General features: G+C 39.2%; 1 protein-coding gene across 2 annotated transcripts in view; it reads right to left on the bottom strand.

Annotated features, from left to right (window-relative positions):
- Positions 1-6,492: 6,492 nt before the first annotated feature.
- The window catches only part of LOC306638875 (T-cell surface glycoprotein CD1b-like), a gene marked incomplete at its 5' end in the record, with an annotated part of 51,773 nt that continues 38,697 nt past the window's right edge, over positions 6,493-19,568 (bottom strand). The window contains 6 exons of one of the 2 annotated variants that reach the window (XM_079102308.1): positions 6,493-7,107; positions 7,734-7,827; positions 8,062-8,340; positions 8,530-8,802; positions 9,433-9,699; positions 9,992-10,235. In XM_079102308.1, the coding sequence (XP_078958434.1) occupies positions 7,086-7,107; positions 7,734-7,827; positions 8,062-8,340; positions 8,530-8,802; positions 9,433-9,699; positions 9,992-10,235 (1,179 nt within the window). In that variant the 3' untranslated portion in view covers positions 6,493-7,085. Of the gene's footprint in view, positions 7,108-7,733; positions 7,828-8,061; positions 8,341-8,529; positions 8,803-9,432; positions 9,700-9,991; positions 10,236-19,568 lie in introns of those variants that run through there. The other variant, XM_079102309.1, reaches the window with a different exon arrangement.

The raw sequence follows: 19,568 nt of genomic DNA, 5'->3' as shown, positions 1-19,568 counted from the left end.
CATTTCAAAGATTTATTTGTTTTTTTCAATATCTCTAACTCTTTATTGAAAAGATATTTTGCTTCCTGTATCTGCTCTATTAACTGTCGATTGGTGTGATCATTCAATGCCTGCATTTGCTCTTTCATCTCATCGTTTGCTTCCCTGATCATTTTAATTATGTACATTCTGAACTCCCTTACTGACATTTCTTCTGTCAAGGTCTCATTGGATTTTATTGCTATAATGTCTAGGTTTGTTTGGGACATTTTCTTCCCTTGTTTTCTCATATTGCTCAGGTATCTACCCCTCTAGTATTGAAACTCTGAGATATTGCAGATTTCCTCTATTGACTAATATTGTCTCTGTAAATTTCCAATAACTCACTTCCTAGCCTTCAGTAGCCTGAAGTCTTGGAGGAACTTGATAATGTGGTGCTCTACTAGGAAGTTTCCCCTCTAGGGGTGGTGGCCTTCAGGTGGGGTATATTCCCTGTCAGTGGGCAGAGGCACCTCCACTCATTGACTGATGGTCTGTCAAAGGGGGACTAGACTGCAGTCTGGGCACATCTGATCTTGGTTTGTGTCTGTGGTTCTACTGCCCTGGTTGGAAAGCCTCGCCCAGTGGGGTAGACTCACCCATAGGGGAAGTTTTGCTGGGCAGCTCTCCTCTGAGAATTTCCCTTTAGTCCAGAACTACCACCTGAACTGGGAAGCCCTCCTCTGCGATGTTCCCAGGGATCCTGACCTACCACCTGGACTGGGGATCCTATCCCTGCAAGGGACTCCCTCTCTGAGTGCCCCTGCTCTGCTATGTTCCTTGGGGTCCAGAGCTACTGCCCAGGCCTCAGACCCTCACTCTGCATCTAAGCCTCTAGCTGTGCAGCCCTCCTCTGCAATGCTCCAAGTTGACTGGGTTCTCGGCTCCAGCAGGGAAGTCTCACTGGGCCACTCTACTCCACGAAGTTCCCTGTGTTTTGGGACTACTGCCCCATCCAGGGAGCCCAACCAGTGGGAGAGACTCACCCGGTGGCTCTGAGTTGGTCCCAAGTCTCTCAATACCTCCTCTTCTTGACTTCTGGGTCTTGTCAAAGGTCCTCTAGCCTCCTGTAGGTGTTCAAATAGGGAGCTGCCCTTCCAATGATGATGGCCACGCCCTCAGTAATAATTCAAAATGCCTGCACCAGCTTGTAAAGAGGCCACTGGCTAGCTCCGGGATGCAGGCAGGCTGGCTCATCTGCCAGCTTGCTTCGTGATGGCAACAGACCTTGGTGTGATAGTCGGGCAGGTTCACTCAGTGATGGTGTCTGTCTTCGGCATGGTGGTTGGGTGGGTTGGCTGCCCACTGCCTAGCTCTGCAAGGCAGGTAGGTTGGGTGCCCACCTGCTACCTCCCCGGCGCAGGTGGCCTGAATCACCCACCAGTTCGCTCAACAACTGCAACCGACCAATGATGGTGCCATCCTAGGTGCAGGGGTCAGGTGGGGTTGGTATGTGGTGGCGTCTGTGTTTGGCCTGGTGATTGGGCAGGTTGGCTGCCTGCCACCTAGCTCTGCAAGACAGGCAGGTTGGGTGCCTGCCTGCTACCTGCGCGATGCAGGCGGCCTCTCCTTTCCATTTTATTATGTTGTGAGTCTTCAAGTTTCCTTGTTTTAGTTCTTCATAAAATCTGTAATGGCTCCTGTGAACCGAAGTCACTGTACTTTGCTATAGAATACTAGAACTTTATTCTCGTACCTAAGTTTTGGTGCCCATTGTTCTCCTTCCTGCCTTTCTCCCTCTTAAAGGTGATAGACTAGTTTGCTTGAAATCTCTTCAACTAAGATTAAAAAAAAAAAAAAAAAAAAAAACAGCATTCAGAGTGCAGCATGAATATTATGGGATACTTTTATCCAAATCTACAATAAAAATCAGGAGGCAAAGTTGTAGATTGGAAATATTTGAAAAATTCAGAGGACAGGAAAGGAGCATTTATTTGTAAAGGTACAAACAAGAAGGTTATAGTTGTTAGCAAACTGTCAATTTAAAAAAAAAAATGACAGACTGGGATTGTAGCTCAGTGGTAGAGCACTTTCCTACCATGCATAAGGCAGTGGGTTCGATTCTCAGTACCACATATAAATAAATAAAATAAAGGTCCATTGACAACAACAACAAAAACAAAAAATTAAATAAAATCCCAGTGCTTTGCATTAAGACAAAAGAAAATATGCCCTCATCTGAAAACCTGCAAGATTTCCTTGCCATGATAGCTGCATCAGAGACGGAGAAATATAAATTTGTTTCAAATACTCCAAGAAGGAATCATTTCAGGGAAGCACTCCACAATAACCTAGTGCCTCTGAATATGTTGAGATTTATTCTCCCATGCTCAACTAGTAAAAGACTAGGAGACCACTGCGATCATTGTTCAATGGCTGCCAGGTATAGCTCATGTCTGTGGCAGACCTTGGCATTACCCATGTGAGGCTGGTTTGGAAGACATACAGAAATTCAAGGCTTATGGAGTTATGTAGACTTCCACCAATATTTCAAGTCCTGAGAGTGGACCATAGGGTCAGGGTCCCCTAGGAAGCTCCTAGCTGGGCAATGTGTAATGGAGATTTAAAACCATGGAAGTTAAAGTTCACTGGGAACCCAAAGAAGGTCATGACACCCACAATGTGAAACTCCTGCCAAGGAAAAGTATAGGCAGCATGCAGAGCCAGTCCAGGAAACTGTCTATGTGCTGTAATAAGCAAGGCTATGGGGACAGGGCCATCCCAGACCTTGGTAGTCCACGTTCTACTCTAGTGTGCTGCAGATGTCAGACAGAGAGCTTTAGAATTGAATGGTTGCCCTGCTTGGTTTCAGTCTTGCTCTGGGATGATCCCTTCTTACTATTTTCTTATCCTCCCCTTTTAAACAAGAAATGTTTGATCTGTGCCTGCCTCACATTGTATCCTGGAAGTGTGGAACTTTTTTAAAAAACAGGGGCTCACATTAAATTTGCCTTGAATCTCAGAGCAGAGTTTGGACTTGAACTGTTGAGCAATGTGGGACAGTTTTCATTGGAACACTTAGTGATGGAATGAATGCATTTTGCTTTGTGAGATGTATAAACCTTGGGTATTAGAGGCAAAAAGCTATGACTTGAATATGGATGTTGTTCCCCAAAAGATCACATGGTAAAGGGAATTTCCCCAGATTGGCTCAATTTGCTCAATTAGAAGGTGCTCTGGGTCTTTCAGAGGTAGGGTTTTATAGGAGGTTCTTTATTAATTGAGGTGTGCCCCAAGGTTGATCAAGGTACCCAGACCCATCCTCTGTCTCTGTTCTTTCTCTTTTCCATGATGTAAAATGTCTGCTCTGACATGAACATGTCCTGTGGCATCCTCACAGTCTTACAGAAGTCAAAAGCAAAGGAGCTGCCCAATTTTGAGCTGGGGCCCTGAGAACTAGGAGCTAAATAACCTCTTTACCCATTAGGCATTTCACTTTAATGGTAGAAAACTGAATAACACAGTAATTAAATTAAAGATGATTACTTTCATTTTATTCTGATTTTCTATAAAGTATATGTGTTCAGTCCACAAACCAGCCAGACATCCCCCCACACCTGTATCCTCAAGACAGATTCTGTTCAGCTCAATCAGGAACCCATCACAACTGAATGATGACTGCAGAGTTTCTTTTAAGGACTCTGTGGGATGTATCACTACAACATACAGCTCTTCTCCATACACACTACCCACACTGTGATTTATTATATCCAATGACTAATGATTATTATTACTTCGTTCCTTGCACTATTAATGAGGTATAGGGTAGGATGGAGGGGCCATTGCAGAAGCTGGTTTCTCACTATCAGGAGTGCACTGTTCTGATCAACTCTAGGCAAAACAGGTGACACATTTAATAGGTTCAAGAAGCTACACAATGTGAAATATTTGAGTAATAGATTTTATACTGAATTAATTTCATCCCTTAAATATTTCATCCTAGTTAGTTCAACATGATGAATACTGATTTAAAATTTAAAATTTCCTTTCTAGTATTTCACTCCAGGATTTTTAAAATTTGCTTAGTTTTTACTTTAAATCATAGAAGCCTGTGACGTAGTTCATGTGGTACACACATCCCTGTTCTAACACTGTATGAAAAAGTCCTAAGTTTCTCCTTTTCCAAAATGTTATCAAAAAGTAAGAATTGAAACAAGAATAAAATAAGATGTGAGACAAGATGAATCCTAACCAATTTTATTGACTTTTAAAATATCCTGGAATTTTTACTTATGACAATGTTGGATTATATTATTTAGGGGAAGCTATCCTGATGAGTATAACTAGTAATAGATTTTGAAAAATTCTACCTATCTGATGACATCTGAGAGCTATTACCACAGTGAGGAATTAGAGGACCAGAGGCCAGGAAAGAAAAGAAGTCCTGAAAGGTAGAGCCCAGTGTCTGCAGCCATATGTCTCCACCTGCAGACATCTATGAATCCTAAAGGGAAAAGGGACTGAGCAAAGCATTTCACAGGCTATGGAACCAAGAAACAAAAATTAGGATATGGTGTCTGTATGGGAAGAGAAGTCCTGGAAAACACCATGGACTTTAGGGTGCAGTTCTAAAACCTACATCCTCAATTTCTATGCCCTAGGACCAAAGTGAATCATAAATAGGGAAAAAATATAGAGCAGTAATGGTTGAAATCCAGATCTGAATATTGTATTACTGATCTGATTAAGATCAACAACCTTTGTTGCTAGTCCAGAACCCTAAATGTGAAGTTGAGAAATGAAAAGGGTAAATAAATCAAAGTCAATATTACCATGTTGTGTTCAAAATTTATTTTGAATGTTTATTTACATGTGTTGTAAATTGAAAGACACAACAACTACAGAACACAGGAAGTGGATAAATGATAGGAAAATATTCCAAAGTCACTGAACAAGAAGAAAGTGGTAAAATATTAATTAATGTTAGGGTGTAATGTTTAGGATTAAGTGAAGGTTTAGAGGATAGCCAACAAAGAAATAGTAAAAGATCTTCAAACCAAGTTAATAATTGGGAAAGTAGTGTATATTAAAAAATATTTGATCTAAAGGAGGTAAAAAAATTTGATCTAAAGGAGGCAGGAAGAAAAGAAGCAATAGCAAGATAGCAGATTGAGCTGTAAACACAAATTCAGCAGTTAATTAAATTAAAATAAATAGCCTAAATGACTAAATGACAAAGACTCAAAGTGAGTAGGAAATGACTTACCTGTACTCTATTCACAGAGAACTATAAAAAATATATCTAAAGAGAAGGTTTAGAGTTTAAAAGATGCTATAAGAAAATACTAAATCCAATGACCCTGATAAGGCCCTACTAAGTCCTAAAAACATGACCTTACCAGAAAGGAAATATTAAAAGAAGAAATATATCACAAGGAAGAGTTAGCATTTGTAAATATTTAGGCATGTAATAGTACATTCTCTAAATTATGAAGCAAACAAAGTTATTTAAAAAAGGAGATATTAAAAATGTTCAATTTTGGTGGAGAATTTTATTAACATATCTGTGTGAATGATAGAAAAAGCATTGTACAAAAGCATCTGAATATGTATTAGATGCAAACAACATAATTAATGAAAGTGAACTAATGGATATATTTAGAATTCACATTTTTAACACCACAACCATAATTCTCTTCAAATAAACATAGAACATTTGTATTGAAAGTGATGCTTATCTATAAAACAATATGAACAAATTTCAAGAGTGAAAACACACAAAATATTTTTACTGACACAATGTAATTAAGTCAAAGCAATGATATTACTGGCAAATCCCTACCCTGCCTGGATGTTCAGAAACACTTTCTAAATAATTAACATGTCATGGTGAACAATTAGAAAATATACTGAACTGACAAAGACAATACAGTATATCAGATTTACTGACATGCACTGAAGCCCTGCTGCAATAAAATCCGTAGCCTTTAAATCAAGCAAATATGGGAGAATAGGTACTTAGGAATTTCCGTCAAGAAACTAGAACAATGAAAGCAAATTAATCCTGAAAGAAGTAGAAGGAAAAAACTGAAAATAAATTGCATGATTTGGATGACCTGTACAAAATATTTGAAACTTATCATATCTGACAAAAAAAAAAAAAAGAAAGAAAAAGAAAATTCTGAATACACAGTAAGAAACGTTAGAAATATTCTCAAAAACTGGCCACAAATCCCAGCTGGGGAGGCTAAGGCAGGAGGATCACAAGTTCAAAGCAAGCATCAGCAACTTAACGAAGCCCTAAGTAATTTAGGGAGACCCTGTCTCACAAAAGGGAGGGAGGGTGCTGGGGATGTGGCTCAGTGCTTAAGCACCCCTGGGTTTAATCCCTGGTGCAAAAACATAAAACCAACTGGCCATGAAATTTAATACTTTTCTATTTAAAAAAAAAAAACAAAAAACTTCCCAACACCTGACGACACTAGTGAATTCCACTAAATCTGCACACACACACACACACACACACACACACACACACACACACACAATGTAAATAAAAATAACTACATACAAATGCCACACACTGGAAAGAAAAAAACAACAACAACAACAACCATTTTTCATCTAATTTTATGTAGTCAAAAATTCTTAATATCAATACCTAATGAGGATATTGTTAGAATTAAATGAACATAGATGTAAAACCCAAAACAAAACATTTTAAAACTGAATTCACATGTATACATTGCATGCAAAACAGGGAAGTTAAGGACACATAATTTTGTTTTGCCTTTTTGAAATCATTAAAGTGCAAGTCACATATTTACTGGATAAAAAATATTTAAAACTCTCAAGAAACTCATAATATGTACTCGCAATGATGAAATCTGAGTGGGTACTACTTCTGACAGCATTTCAAAATAAATTCTCTGTTCGTAATTGTTTTTCTGATTGGATATAAATTATGATCTTTTTGCAATGTATGGGGAAAATGATTTGATCAACATGGATGATTACTTGATAAAATGTAACAGGATTGACTCCTGGGCTGACATCCTAAGTTTCTGGACTTCTTGGTACTTATTCCAAGTACCAAGACATGATGGGGGAGAAGACATGATGAGTGGTCACTGGATGTCCTGATATGACCTGTCAAGAAAGCCAGAACAAAAAGCCAGGTGTATTGAAGACATATGTGCACATCCACATTTGTAGCAGCACTATTCACAATGGCCAAAAGTGGAACTGATCAAAGATTCAGTAATGAATGCATGGCTAAAAAAGTGTGGTGTGTACACATGCCATGGAATATTATTCATCCTTAATAAGGAAGGAAATTCCGACATATGCTACGACAGGATTTACGTCACTGATGACAATTACTGTATGCTTTCGATTGCAAGAGTTACACAGGGTAGTCAAATTAGGAGACATGGAAAGTGGAATGGCCACCAGCCAGCAGGGAGGAAGGGAACAGAGAAGTGTTTTTAAGTGGAAAGTGAGTTTCCACTTTGCAAAATGGGAAAGACTTTAAGAGATGAATGATGGTGATGCATGCAAAGAAGGTGAACGTAGTAAACACACTTGATAATAATGGTAAAGATGTGAATCTTATGTGATCTTTACCATTGCTTTTAAAATTCCTTCTAAATGGGAAATAGGAGTTAAGAGGAAGTTTTGGTGGAAAGATGGAGGCTCTTGGGCTACAAAATAGATGAGAGGCAAAAAGAGAGGGAGTGAGACAGACAAGAAAGATTAAGAAAATAAAAATGCACCTGCGCCTCCAAAACCACAATGCAAGTCCCAGCAAAATGAGCACACAGGGCACTGTAATTGCCAAAATGATCAAGCCAATGGAGAGGGAGTGCCCTGTTGATTGAGAGAGAGAACAAGGAATAATGTCACTTCAAATCCCATACGTTCATCCCCTGGCCTTCTGTTGCAGAGCTACGTAGCCTTCATTCTCTAAAGTTCCTTTCTCCATTCTTTTCTCTCTCACTACACCTTCCATTTTCTTTCTCCCCTCAACCTTCTCCAATCTCTCCCTCTTTGCTTGAGTACCATCTACCCTCATCTCCAGCTGGGCCCCCTACCCTTTCTCACCCCAGTAGAGGACAAGGTCCTGCCCTCCAAGGCTGCTGTGCTTCACTCTGCAGGACAGGCCAGCTGCCTCCCCAGTTGCCACATCCAGGGTTGTTCGGATATACCATGTCCCATCAGCGTTGGGCAGGATATCACCTTGCTGAGTGTCTTCCTGCTCCTGCTCACCCTGCATCCACATTACCCACACGGGCTTTGGGTAGAATCCAGACACATGGCACACCAGCAGCACACGGTCAGGCCCAGGACTAGGACCACTTGACAGCCAGGCCTCAGGCTTCACTGGGACAGAAAAGGTAGGAAGGGTGTCGCATTATGACACTAACCCAGAGCACAGAGACTCAGAAACCCACTTCTATCATCCTTCTTTAGGAAGGAAGAAAGTTATCAATGAAGTCCCTCTTCTTTTTGGGGTACACTCCTATACTTGGGTTGAAGGAGGTAGTGGACAGTGAAACAGACTGGACCAACCTTGCTTCTGCAGATCTGCCTTCCCAGCTTCCAAGAGACTCAGGAGATATTGGGGGCAGGTTTCTAATAGCAGCTTCTCCACTGTTTCACAGATACCTTTGTACTTTGTGATTACCGTGCAGAATTTCTGTGCCCTGAGTTCACCTTCCGGGGAGGGCCAACCTGTCTTAAGGCTCAGAAAATCCAGTCCTTCTAAAGAACCCCTCAAGAAGCTCATGATGGCTCCCCCAGCGTATAGCTCACAGCCTGCTAAGCCCTGGATCTCAAATGGGTCTGTGCAGAAGGAAAACAGAAAGGTTATTCAATAGCAAACAAGAAAGAAAGGGTTGTGGGGAGGACCCAGGATGTTGATTCTGGGAGAGGAAAAAAATCTGGAAGGTGAAAAAATGAATCTGAATAATGACAGCATTTACTTTCAGAAAGAAATCACTGGAAAGGTATGAATATTGTGAACAGTAAGAACCTGTAAAAGTATACAGTGGGTATAGGGGAGAGGAAAGGTAGAGGATAAGGAAGAGTGCCATGCAGTTACCAACACAGCTTTCCAAAGGGAACCAGAGGTTCACATGGAGAGGAGAAGGTTGAATGGATGGAAGCGAGGAGGAGCCACACTTTAGGTCTTTCAGGAACAAGTAGGAAAGTAAGAAGCAAGTTTCACAGGAGACAAACCTGGAGCTGGTCATAGATCAGATCTATCAGATCTGGCAGAGACAGGTGCACATGTATCAAGATACGGAATATTTTGTGGAGGTGTGGAGTCTCAGAGAGGGAGTCTACTCCAGAGAAGTGTGTGCACACAGCTGGGTGAAGAAAGGAAGAGGGGGAAGGACCAAAGGGAGCAGTGCCCTGGAGCAGGAGAGAATAAGTCACTGACAAGCCCCCAGGTCTGAGGACTGGACTTACATTCCAACTCGAACTCATTGACATGATCCTGCACTTCACTGGTGAATACAAAGAAGTAGACTCGGAAGATCTCCTCCAGCATCAGAATGGTCTCACTGCTGAAGTTCCCCTTTGCCCATGGTTTTAGGAATATGGCAGTGCCTGTGTCACTATCCCAACCATGAATCTGCATATCATTCAACCAGCCTGAGCCACGATTCTGTGTCCAGGTGCTGTTGACAAAGGATGAGATTTGCATGACATGGAATGAGGTCGAACTCAGGGAGGCTGTAAAGAAAGGAAGGAAAGATAGTGAAGAGAAAGGGAAAAGCAGGAGGAAAATAGAACCTGTGCATACTGAAAAAGATGCAGGAAACAAGATCCCGGGGTCTGCAGAAACATAACGCCTGACACATCTGAGAGCCTGAGGACCTCAGCTGCAGCCCCACCTCCAGCATGATGGAAGACGGCTTGAGTCAAGAGGGGCAGGTCCTCAGAGGCCAGGTGCACCTGGGCAAGTGCAGCCTGCTTTCAGGGAGACCCTCTGCACCAGAGCAGGAGCTGGCTCAGCTAGGCTTACCTTCCTGATTGTCACCACCTGGGAAGAGGACTGCTAGCAATACAAGTAGCAGGAGCAGCATTCCACTGACAGAGGCCTTCTGACTCTCAGCTGGTGTTTGATCTCTCATTTCAGCAACACTTTCTCTCCACACTCTGTAGTGACTTCCTCTCTTCCAACTGACAAAACTCTTCCTCATACAAAGTGCATATTGGAGAAGAAATGTGCCTCCCACAGCCCTGGGTACTCCTACACCACCTCTCATTTCCCCTGTAGCCCTGGCTTCTAGACTTATTCTCACCTCCTTGGCTTTCAGCTTCTCTCCAGGTCTTCAGCTTCCTTGAGATGAGCTCAGAAAAATTCCTATGTGATTTCGAAGGGTCGCTTCTTCTCCCAAAGCCTTTATTTGTACGTCTGTAAATTGAGGGAGTAACACTAAGCAATTTCTCAGCTGCCGCTCTGCTGGGAAGGATGCTTCTGGTTTATCCACCCCAGTCAGCCTCTCCCATGTCCCTATCTTCTCTGGTCCTGTCATTCTCCTTCCCAAGGTTCTCAGTGTCTCCTTTATCCTGTGTCATCCCCCTTGTTTTGTCTCCCTAGTTCACCTTCTTATTTCTGATTTTCCATTTCATATCTTGACTGCAACTTTGTCAAAGCCTTTATATTTCCAACTGTAACTGTAAAATCAGCCAATCTATCAAAGTCCTGGGAGAAAAATAAATAGATACAATATAGACAATTAGATCAGACTACTCAAAAACTAAAGAAAAATATCTGTCTTATTTTACTTTCCCTTTTTTATTCGCCAAACAGAATACAAGGAAATGAACATGAAACCACTGATCTTGAAAGATTTTTCACTTCAGTCAAGAAAAAATATTATTAACACCTACAATGGAAACAGCAGGGTGCTGGGAGTTACAGCATATAGAACCACCAGACTGAAGCAAAACATAAAACACTACGAGGCTGCAGAGGCTTTCTCTGTTACAGTGCCCCTTAATGGTTTGTTGTTATTATTGTTTCCTTTTCCAACTCCATACACTTCGTGGTTGCTTGGGTTCTTTTTCTACCAACGCATTTTACTCTCAGTCCCCAGAACAGTACATGAAAACAGACGGACAATGCACAGAAAACATTTGAGGCAGAGCAGTAGGAAGAGTAGAAGGAAGAGAAAATAATGGATGAGACACAAGTACTGAGAGCCTCAATGCAGTTGGAATCCTTTGTTCTCTTCTATACTGGATCCTGCATTCTCTGTGTGTCTTCTTAAGAGAAATGTCTATTCAGATCATTTCCCATTTTAATTGAATTATTGGTGTTCTTGAGTTTTTGGAGTTTCATACATATTCGGGATATTAGTTCTTTTCAGACAAATAGTCGCAAAGGTTTTCTCCTATTCTGCAGGCTGTCTTTTCCCTCTGTTATTTCCTTTGCTGTGTAGAAACTTGTTAGTATGATAGAATCCTCTGTGTTGAGTTTGACTTTTGCTGAGTATGCTTTTGGGTTCCCATCCGAAAAAAGTATTGGCTACAGTAAAATCTTCATGTGTCCTCCCTATATTTTCTTCTAGCAGTTTCATATTTTCATGTATTATATTTAGGCTTTTGATGCATTTTGAGTTTTTTTTTTTTTTTTTTTTGTTTTTTTTTTTTTTTTTTTATTTACACAGGCAACTATACTCCATACCATGAGGACTCCTCTCTCAAAAGGGTCTTTTGTTTGACCCTTTTGTCAAACAAAATTTGAGTAGGAAAATATTTCAAAATTCAAATTCTTGGCTATCCTAGTCAAGGGTGTTCCCAGGACACGGGGCCATAACAAACTTTTGCACTAACAAAAAGTCATGTGAGAATAGAAATTAATAGTTGAAAATGGATCCCTCTTTTCTGAGTCCCCAGTAAAAAATATGTCAATACATATCGTAAAATCCTGCCCAAAAATCAAAGGAGATGATCATTTCCATTTATGTAGAAAGAGCATTTAACAAAGACCCAAATTTTGTCTTGATAGCAACTCTCTCAACTCTCTCAACAGTGAGACATAGAAGGGAATTTTCTCAACATAATAAAACATATGTATGAAAGTCTCACATAATCCACGTGGGAAAATTGAACACTTAGCTACAAGAGATTTAGTACAAGAAAGGATTTCCTCACTCATCACTTCCATCAAACACAGCACTAGAAATCCTAGCAAAAGCAATCAGGCAACAAATAAATAAATAAAAGTACCTAAATCTGAAGGGGAAGACTAAGATCATCATTGCTTTAAGATGATATGATCCTACAGATACAGGACTGTTAACACTTAGCTCAAATAAATAAATTCAGTAAAACTGAAGAATATAAAGTCAGCATAGAAAAAATGAGCATTTCTATACACAAATAACAATTGACACACACAAAACATGAAATAAAAAATCTCATGTAAAATAGTATTAAAAAATAAAATATTTAGGAAAAACAGGATGTGAAAGATATGCATGCTGAATACCATGAACACTAAGTGAAGAGGACACAAGCAAATGGAAAGGTATCCCTTGCTCATGGGCTTAAAGAAAATTGTTAAAATTTCCATATTACTCTAAGTGATCTATAGATTCCAAACAATACTTATCAAAAAATTACCTATAACAGAAAAAAAATTCTGGGAAAAAACAATCAGAGCCATCACCCCACCTGATTTTAAGTATTCGAGGAGATGGATGTGTTTTACCTGATTATACCATGTTTGAATGCATTTAAACATCACACAGTACTGCATTAACATGTAAACTTTTCTGCTTTTAATGTATCAGTGAAAAAATAAATACGATTTTTACATGAATAAATAAAATAATACATCAAATCTATATAGTAATCAAAACAGTGCAGTATTAGCATAAAAACAGGCACACACCAGGGTGACAGAATGATGAGTCCAGAAATTAATCCAAACATATTTGTTCAACTAATTTTCAACAAGGGTGCCGTGAGTGCATAATGGGGAAAGCATAATCTCTTTAATAAATGGTACTGAGAAAACTGTATTTCCACAGGCAAAATAGCTAACTGGATTCATATTTCACCATACACTAAAATCAATTCAAAATGGATAAAAGGAATCATGCCTGAAACCATAACATTCCTAGAGGAAAAGATAAGGGAAAACTGCTTGATATTGGCCTTGACAATGAGTTTTTTAATATCACCCCCAAAACTCAATCTCCAAGATCAAAAGATAAATGAACAAGTTTATATCAAACTGAAAACATTCTCCACAGCAAACAACCAAAAAAAACCTGTATAAACATAAAATACTTGCAAACTATATATGTAATAAGTTGTTAATACCCAAAATGTATAAAGAACTCACACAACTCAAATAGAGAAAAGCCAGTATCCTGATTTAAAAATGAACAAAGACTTGAATGTTATTTTTTTCAAAGAAAATATTGAAATGGCCGATAGATGTATGAAAAGATGCTCAAAATCACTAATCATCAGGGAAATGAAAATTGAAACCACAGGAGATATCACCTCAGACCTGTTAGATAGGCTATTATTGAAGGTGTGGGAAAATGGAGACCCCTGTACATGGTTGGCAGGAACATCTCGGTGCAGCCATTATGGAGTACAATACAGAGGTTCATAGATAAATTAAAAAGAGAATTACCATATGAACAGCAATCCCAGTTCCAAGTATATACCTAAAGGAGATAAAATTAGCATCTCTTGAAGTTATTCATTGCAACATTATTCACAGTAGCCAGATACAGAAATAACAAAACAAACACAGAAAACAAATGGCTAAAGAAACAAAGCAAATGGCTAAAGAAACGTGTTTGAATAGTGTGCGGCTTTTAAAAAAGAAAAAGAAGATGAAGAAGGAGACCTTGCCATTTGCCACCACATAGAATACACAAAGAGAATAGAAGAACAGTGACCAGGGAAGTGGGAAGGGGAGGAAAAGGGGAGAATTAGGTTTGATTCACTCTATGTCAAATATGCAGAATGAATAACTCCAGAGCTCCTATGTATGAGTATTTTCATCATATTATGCTATTACAATACTATAATATGGACTGTACTCAATATTATTAATATTGTTGTATTTAGAATATTTGCTAAAAGAACAGATTTTAGATACCCTTGCCAAAAATAAATAAATAAGTGAATGGTAATTGATTGTGAGATAATTGTTTAATTTCCTATGTAAACATTTCACTCTTCATATATATATATATATATATATATTAAAGCAATATGTTGTACACCTTAACTGTATATGATAAAAAAGTTTCTGAATACAAAACAAATTTAATAATCCATCTTCATTCAATACAAAATCTCTATTGTTTTCCGAAATATCAAACCTTGGTCAGAGTCTATGATTACCAAGTACAATGCCAATTTGAAACCAAACAATAAGGAGTGAATATTGATTTTTAATGAATAATTTCATATACACAAAGGGAGAGAAAGTAGTATAAAGAACTGACCTTTTCTACATAGGTTTGAAAATATCATCAACTCCTAATTGAAGGAAAATTCATATATCATGTTTCTTTCATGAAGTTTTCAAAAGGTATTTCTGAAACATAAAAATTATTTTCTTAACTGTAACAAAAATTACCATATGGTACCTAAAATTTAAAGTTTTCTCACTATCATTAAATAGATAATTACCACTCAAAATTCCCCCACTGTTTCATGAATTATATTTTTACAATTTATTTATGGAAGTAGAATAAAAGTAAGGCCATGCCTTGAAATTGGCTGATATGTCTCATGAATCTTTTTAACCTATCATTTTTCTTCTCTCATTTTTAAATAGGATAATATGATTTCAAAATTCCATTCCAAGACCTCTGTTGTTTGGTTTTCTTAGAACTTCTCAATGAAAAAGGAAAATGCTATGGTGTTTTCAGGTTAAATATCATCCTCAACTCATAGTTATACTTTCAACTCGAGATCAGAACAACAGGGTTTTACTCATCCATCTCACATCTACTTTTCTCCCACACAGAAAATCCTAGTTCCCAGTGAATTTACGTAATAACATATCATTACATGTTCACCACATCCCATAAATGCCCACATATCAGACATAAAGGCATAAACACTACCCCCAATGTCGTTACTGAAAACTGTTATTTGTTTTTTGACCCTAGAGTATATTCCCCTAGAACAGTAAAGTTAAATAGCTATACTTTAAATTTATTTCAAATAGTCCCTGGCTCTGTGGAATTTCATTAACTTGCATAGTGTTCTTGTTCAATTTATATTTTGCTTTCGATTTTTAGGAATTGATATTTTGTTCAGTAATTTTTACAAAATTTACATTTGGAACATGATTTCCAGAATGACAGGACAAAGAACAGACTATCATTTCCCCAAACTCAGTGACAACACAGGATAAAATTCTCAAAATAAAATATGTCCAAAACTGGAAATGAGTGAAGGCTATACAACAAATTGAGAAGACTTGCTCAAAAATAACTACCTGAGGTTACATAAGAACAGTGGGGGCTGTGGCAGCTTAACATGGTGAAGCTCCTGCCTTCTCATAGTCAGACAATAGATCGGGCTGAGGACCAGCAGTCTTGCTGCCACAACAAGAAGGGTAGACCCAATCTGGAACTCCACAAAAAAGGCCCCAAGCCCACAGAGCTTGTTGAAACAACAGCGACAGGTAGTAAAAACAAAACAAAACAAAACAAAAGAAAACCCCCCCAAAACAAAAACAAAACAAAACAACAACAACAAAAAAAAATAAAAAACAAAGGTCAGCATCACAGCTGCCAGAGGCTGTAGTACTGGAGGGAGAAAAAGACTAGGCAGGGTTTAGTAAAGATATCCTGGAGATAAGACAGGCATAGTGGACTCTGTTCAGTGCCCACTTGTTTCTAGGGGTCTGGAAGGCTGCACACATGTGAAGAGAGGCCAAAGATGGACAGATATCAACCTCTCCTGGTTACACATGAGGACTTGCACGAGGAGAAAGCACAACCCGAACAGATTTGCCAACTGCTCAGGTGGTATGTGTTTGCCCCAACCACCAGCAAAAGGTGGAAGATTTACTTGCTTAAGGTGTTAGGCACAGCCACTGACCAATCATTGCCTACCACAAGCTGCAGTGACCAAAGAGGTGTTCCTAGGAAACTGGGTTAAAAACTGCAAAAGTAAGTAAGAAAGGGAGGGAAGGAGATAGGGATTGAGGAAACAATTGTCGGACAAAACAAAACCAACAAAAAACACTGAGCAGAGACATCAGTGACTACAGACTGCAGGGCTGTAAGAATTTACAAAGTTAATCCAGGCTGGTAACTGAACAAAAACAAATAGAAGACACAAATAAGCAAAAGAAACGAAACCACAACAATGACTTGATTTAAAGAGAAACAACCAAAGTTTTCTTAAATGAGATGATGAATAATAAATATTCATACATGAAATTCCATTCAGCAATATAAAGGTACAGGTTCCTGATATAATTAGCAACATAGATTCTTTATATCCTTCAGATAAATGGAAAATAGAGAACCAGATATAAAAAATACCTACAATGTATTCCCACCTTAAATAGGTCAGGAAATATAGTTCTAAGCTCAACAGGCATGAAGTAGGAATAGGCCTACAAAAGGTCAGGTTGGGGTGGTTTTGAACAAAACCAATATAAGGAGTTATGGGATTCCGGATCCTGACTGTGGTGATATTTACCTGGGCAAATATACTTGTTAAAATAAATGGAACCATACACTTAAGATACATGCATCTTACTGAAAATTATACATTAATAAAGTTGATTCAATAAAAATTTTAAAGTAACAAAACCATAGACACAGTAAGAAGACATGGTCAGATGGAAAAAGCAAACATTCAGCTTCAGAGGGACACAGTCTCAACAAAGTTAACAAGCATTAAACAACAAGGGACAGAGACATCAATGACGCAAAAACTACAACAAAGTCTAGAAGGAATATAATGAGAAAAAAAAATGCCAACACAATAGATATCCTGACACAGACTGGTGAGGCTTTTGTATTTTCCACTGAGCAAATATTACATGCAAGAAGGGTACTTTGCCATGGTTCCTACACCTAGGAACTCAAAAATAAAAAGCACTGGGAAGACCCCAGTAACTGCGGCACAGGCAGGAAGTGAGGCAGGCATGCGATAGAGTCCAGTTGAAGCACTCTCTGGGCATAGAGGAGGGAAAAGCTGTTTTCCATTCAAGGGTCAAGAAAAATCAGGGATGCCTGATACTTGGCATCAGGGCTTTGAAGGCTGAGTTCTATGGTAAAAATGGTGAATCTAAGAATTCTATTCCAGAGTTACAGAAAATAGTTGGCCTTACAAGAGCAAGTGATTATTAGGTAGAAGGAGAAAAAAAAATAAATGGAGAGTAGAACAGAGGAAATTACTATGCTGTCCTAAGTTCCGAGGCTATCGGGTTCCCTCACATTGAGGGAGTCATGGTGAAGCATCACATGCGGTAAACTGCTATGAGCTGGGAAGGAATAGAAATGGGAGACACTTTAGATAAGCTGCGGAAGGTGACTGAGGATAAAGTAGAGTGATCAAGAGAGAAAAACTAATACAGGTGACAATGGAATGTAGAACAAGAAATTGGGAAGAGATAAGGAAATTTGAAAAACCCATGAGTACATCTACAAATTACAAGGACTATCAAAAGTATTAGGAGCACTATCACTGTCAAGAGGATGAAGTTCATGGAAAGGGGGTATCCTGTGGATACTGGAGACATACATGGATTTCATCTTAAACCCACTGCTGATTCAACTCTTTCCACTAATTTCCTTATTTAGCATGTACATTCTGGCTATGAGCCACATCAATCATCCTGTTACAGTCAGTTCATTTCTGCCCCTACCAAGGAAAGTTTTTTTGACTACCTCCAAATCTCATGGATCTATGTGTCCCTTGTGTCCCGCTCTTCCATTCCTGGAATTACCCATGTTCATTCCTTTCTCACAATTCTCATCTACATCAGACATCTCCAAACTTTCCTTTGTCCTATCCTGGGGATGAAGACCACCTACTCACATTTTCAACTCACATTTCCATGACCCTGGTAGAAGGTCATGTCCTGGCCTGCTGGACTGCTATGCCTCACTCTACAAGACAGGTCAGCTGCCACATCAGCTAATACACCCAGGATGACCAAAGACAGTTTTAGTCAGTTTTGTTTTCGCATGACCTAAATACAAGAGAAGAAAACTTAGAGGAGGGAAAATTTATTTCAGGCTCACAATTTCAGAGGTTTAGTCCATGCTTGACTGTACTGTTCTTGGTCCAAGGTGATACAGCAGCACATCATGGCGGAAGGGCCCAGTGGAGGGAAGCTACTCAGCTCATTGTGGAATCAAGAAGCAAATAGAGAGAAGAGAAAATGGGCTACAGGGAAGATGCACCCTTCCAGGACATGTCTCCAAAAACCCACCTCCTCCAGCTGTGCCCCTCCTGTCTGCAGTTACCACCCAGTCCCTTGCATTCAAACTAAGGTGGATCCATTAGGTTATAGCTCTCACGATCCAATCATTTTACCTTAGACTATTCCTACATTAACAGAGGAGATTTGGGGGTCATCTCATTTCCAAACCACAACAGAAACCATGTCCCATCAGCATTAGGAAGAATATCATTTTGTTTAATGCCCAGTTGGCGCTGCTCACCCCACATACACATTGCCCAAACAAGTTTTGGGTAAAAACCAGAGACATCGCAAATGAGCAGTAGTTAGTCACTTGAAGATTGGATGAAAGGACAACCAGGAATCTGGACTCACCGCGGACAGCACAAAAGAGATTCATATGTACTTATGTAGAGCTAAGGAAACATTATTCACATTAATAGAAAAAGTTATAGCTTTTCTTCTCTAGGAAACTATCACCTAGGCAAACTTCATTATGTCTTATTTAAAGAGTGTGATATAAAAGGGTCAAGACTTAAATCGAAATATCTTATGAGAAAGGGGCTGAATGGACTTGAAGTATCCTCCTGAGGCAACAGGGACGCCTGATACTTGCATTCTGATGAATGACACTAAGTAACATGTCAAGTTTCTGCTGAATGTGACCACCTTTCTTGAACTAAATAATTGAGTCTTAAAGGTCTGGTTCAAGCAATGAGACCAAAGGTTGCCTCCAGAGGTAAGGTCCCCAGGACTGGGTCAGAGGTTGGATTTGATATCTGGACATCTAGCAATCCAAGTAACAAAAAAGGACATACAAAAGCAAAAATATAGTCAGAAAATTAATAAGAATGAGAATTAGGGAGACCAGAGAAACAAAGAGACACTGAAAACCTTGGTAAGGGCTAATGACAATGCCAGAGAAAGCAGTTTAGTGGGAGGGAGAGAGGCTGAGTCGGGTGGATAAACCAAAAGAACCATTTCAGATTAAAGAAGACTGGAAGCTGATCAATGGTTCAGTATTCCCCTCTTATTGACAGATGGGTAAATAAAGGCTTAAGGACATGAAGTGACCATTTAAAATCATATAGGGACTTTTCTGAGCTCATCTCAAGGAAGTGAGGAGTTGCAGAAAAGCTGGCAACCTTGGAGGTGAGACAGTCTAAGAGATCAGGGCTGT

This window comes from Sciurus vulgaris (assembly GCF_902686455.1).
Source record: "Sciurus vulgaris genome assembly, chromosome: 1".
NCBI classification, from domain to species: Eukaryota; Metazoa; Chordata; class Mammalia; order Rodentia; family Sciuridae; genus Sciurus; species Sciurus vulgaris.
The sequence above is the reverse complement of the archived record's forward strand: the minus strand, read 5'-3'. Positions and strand labels throughout refer to the sequence as shown.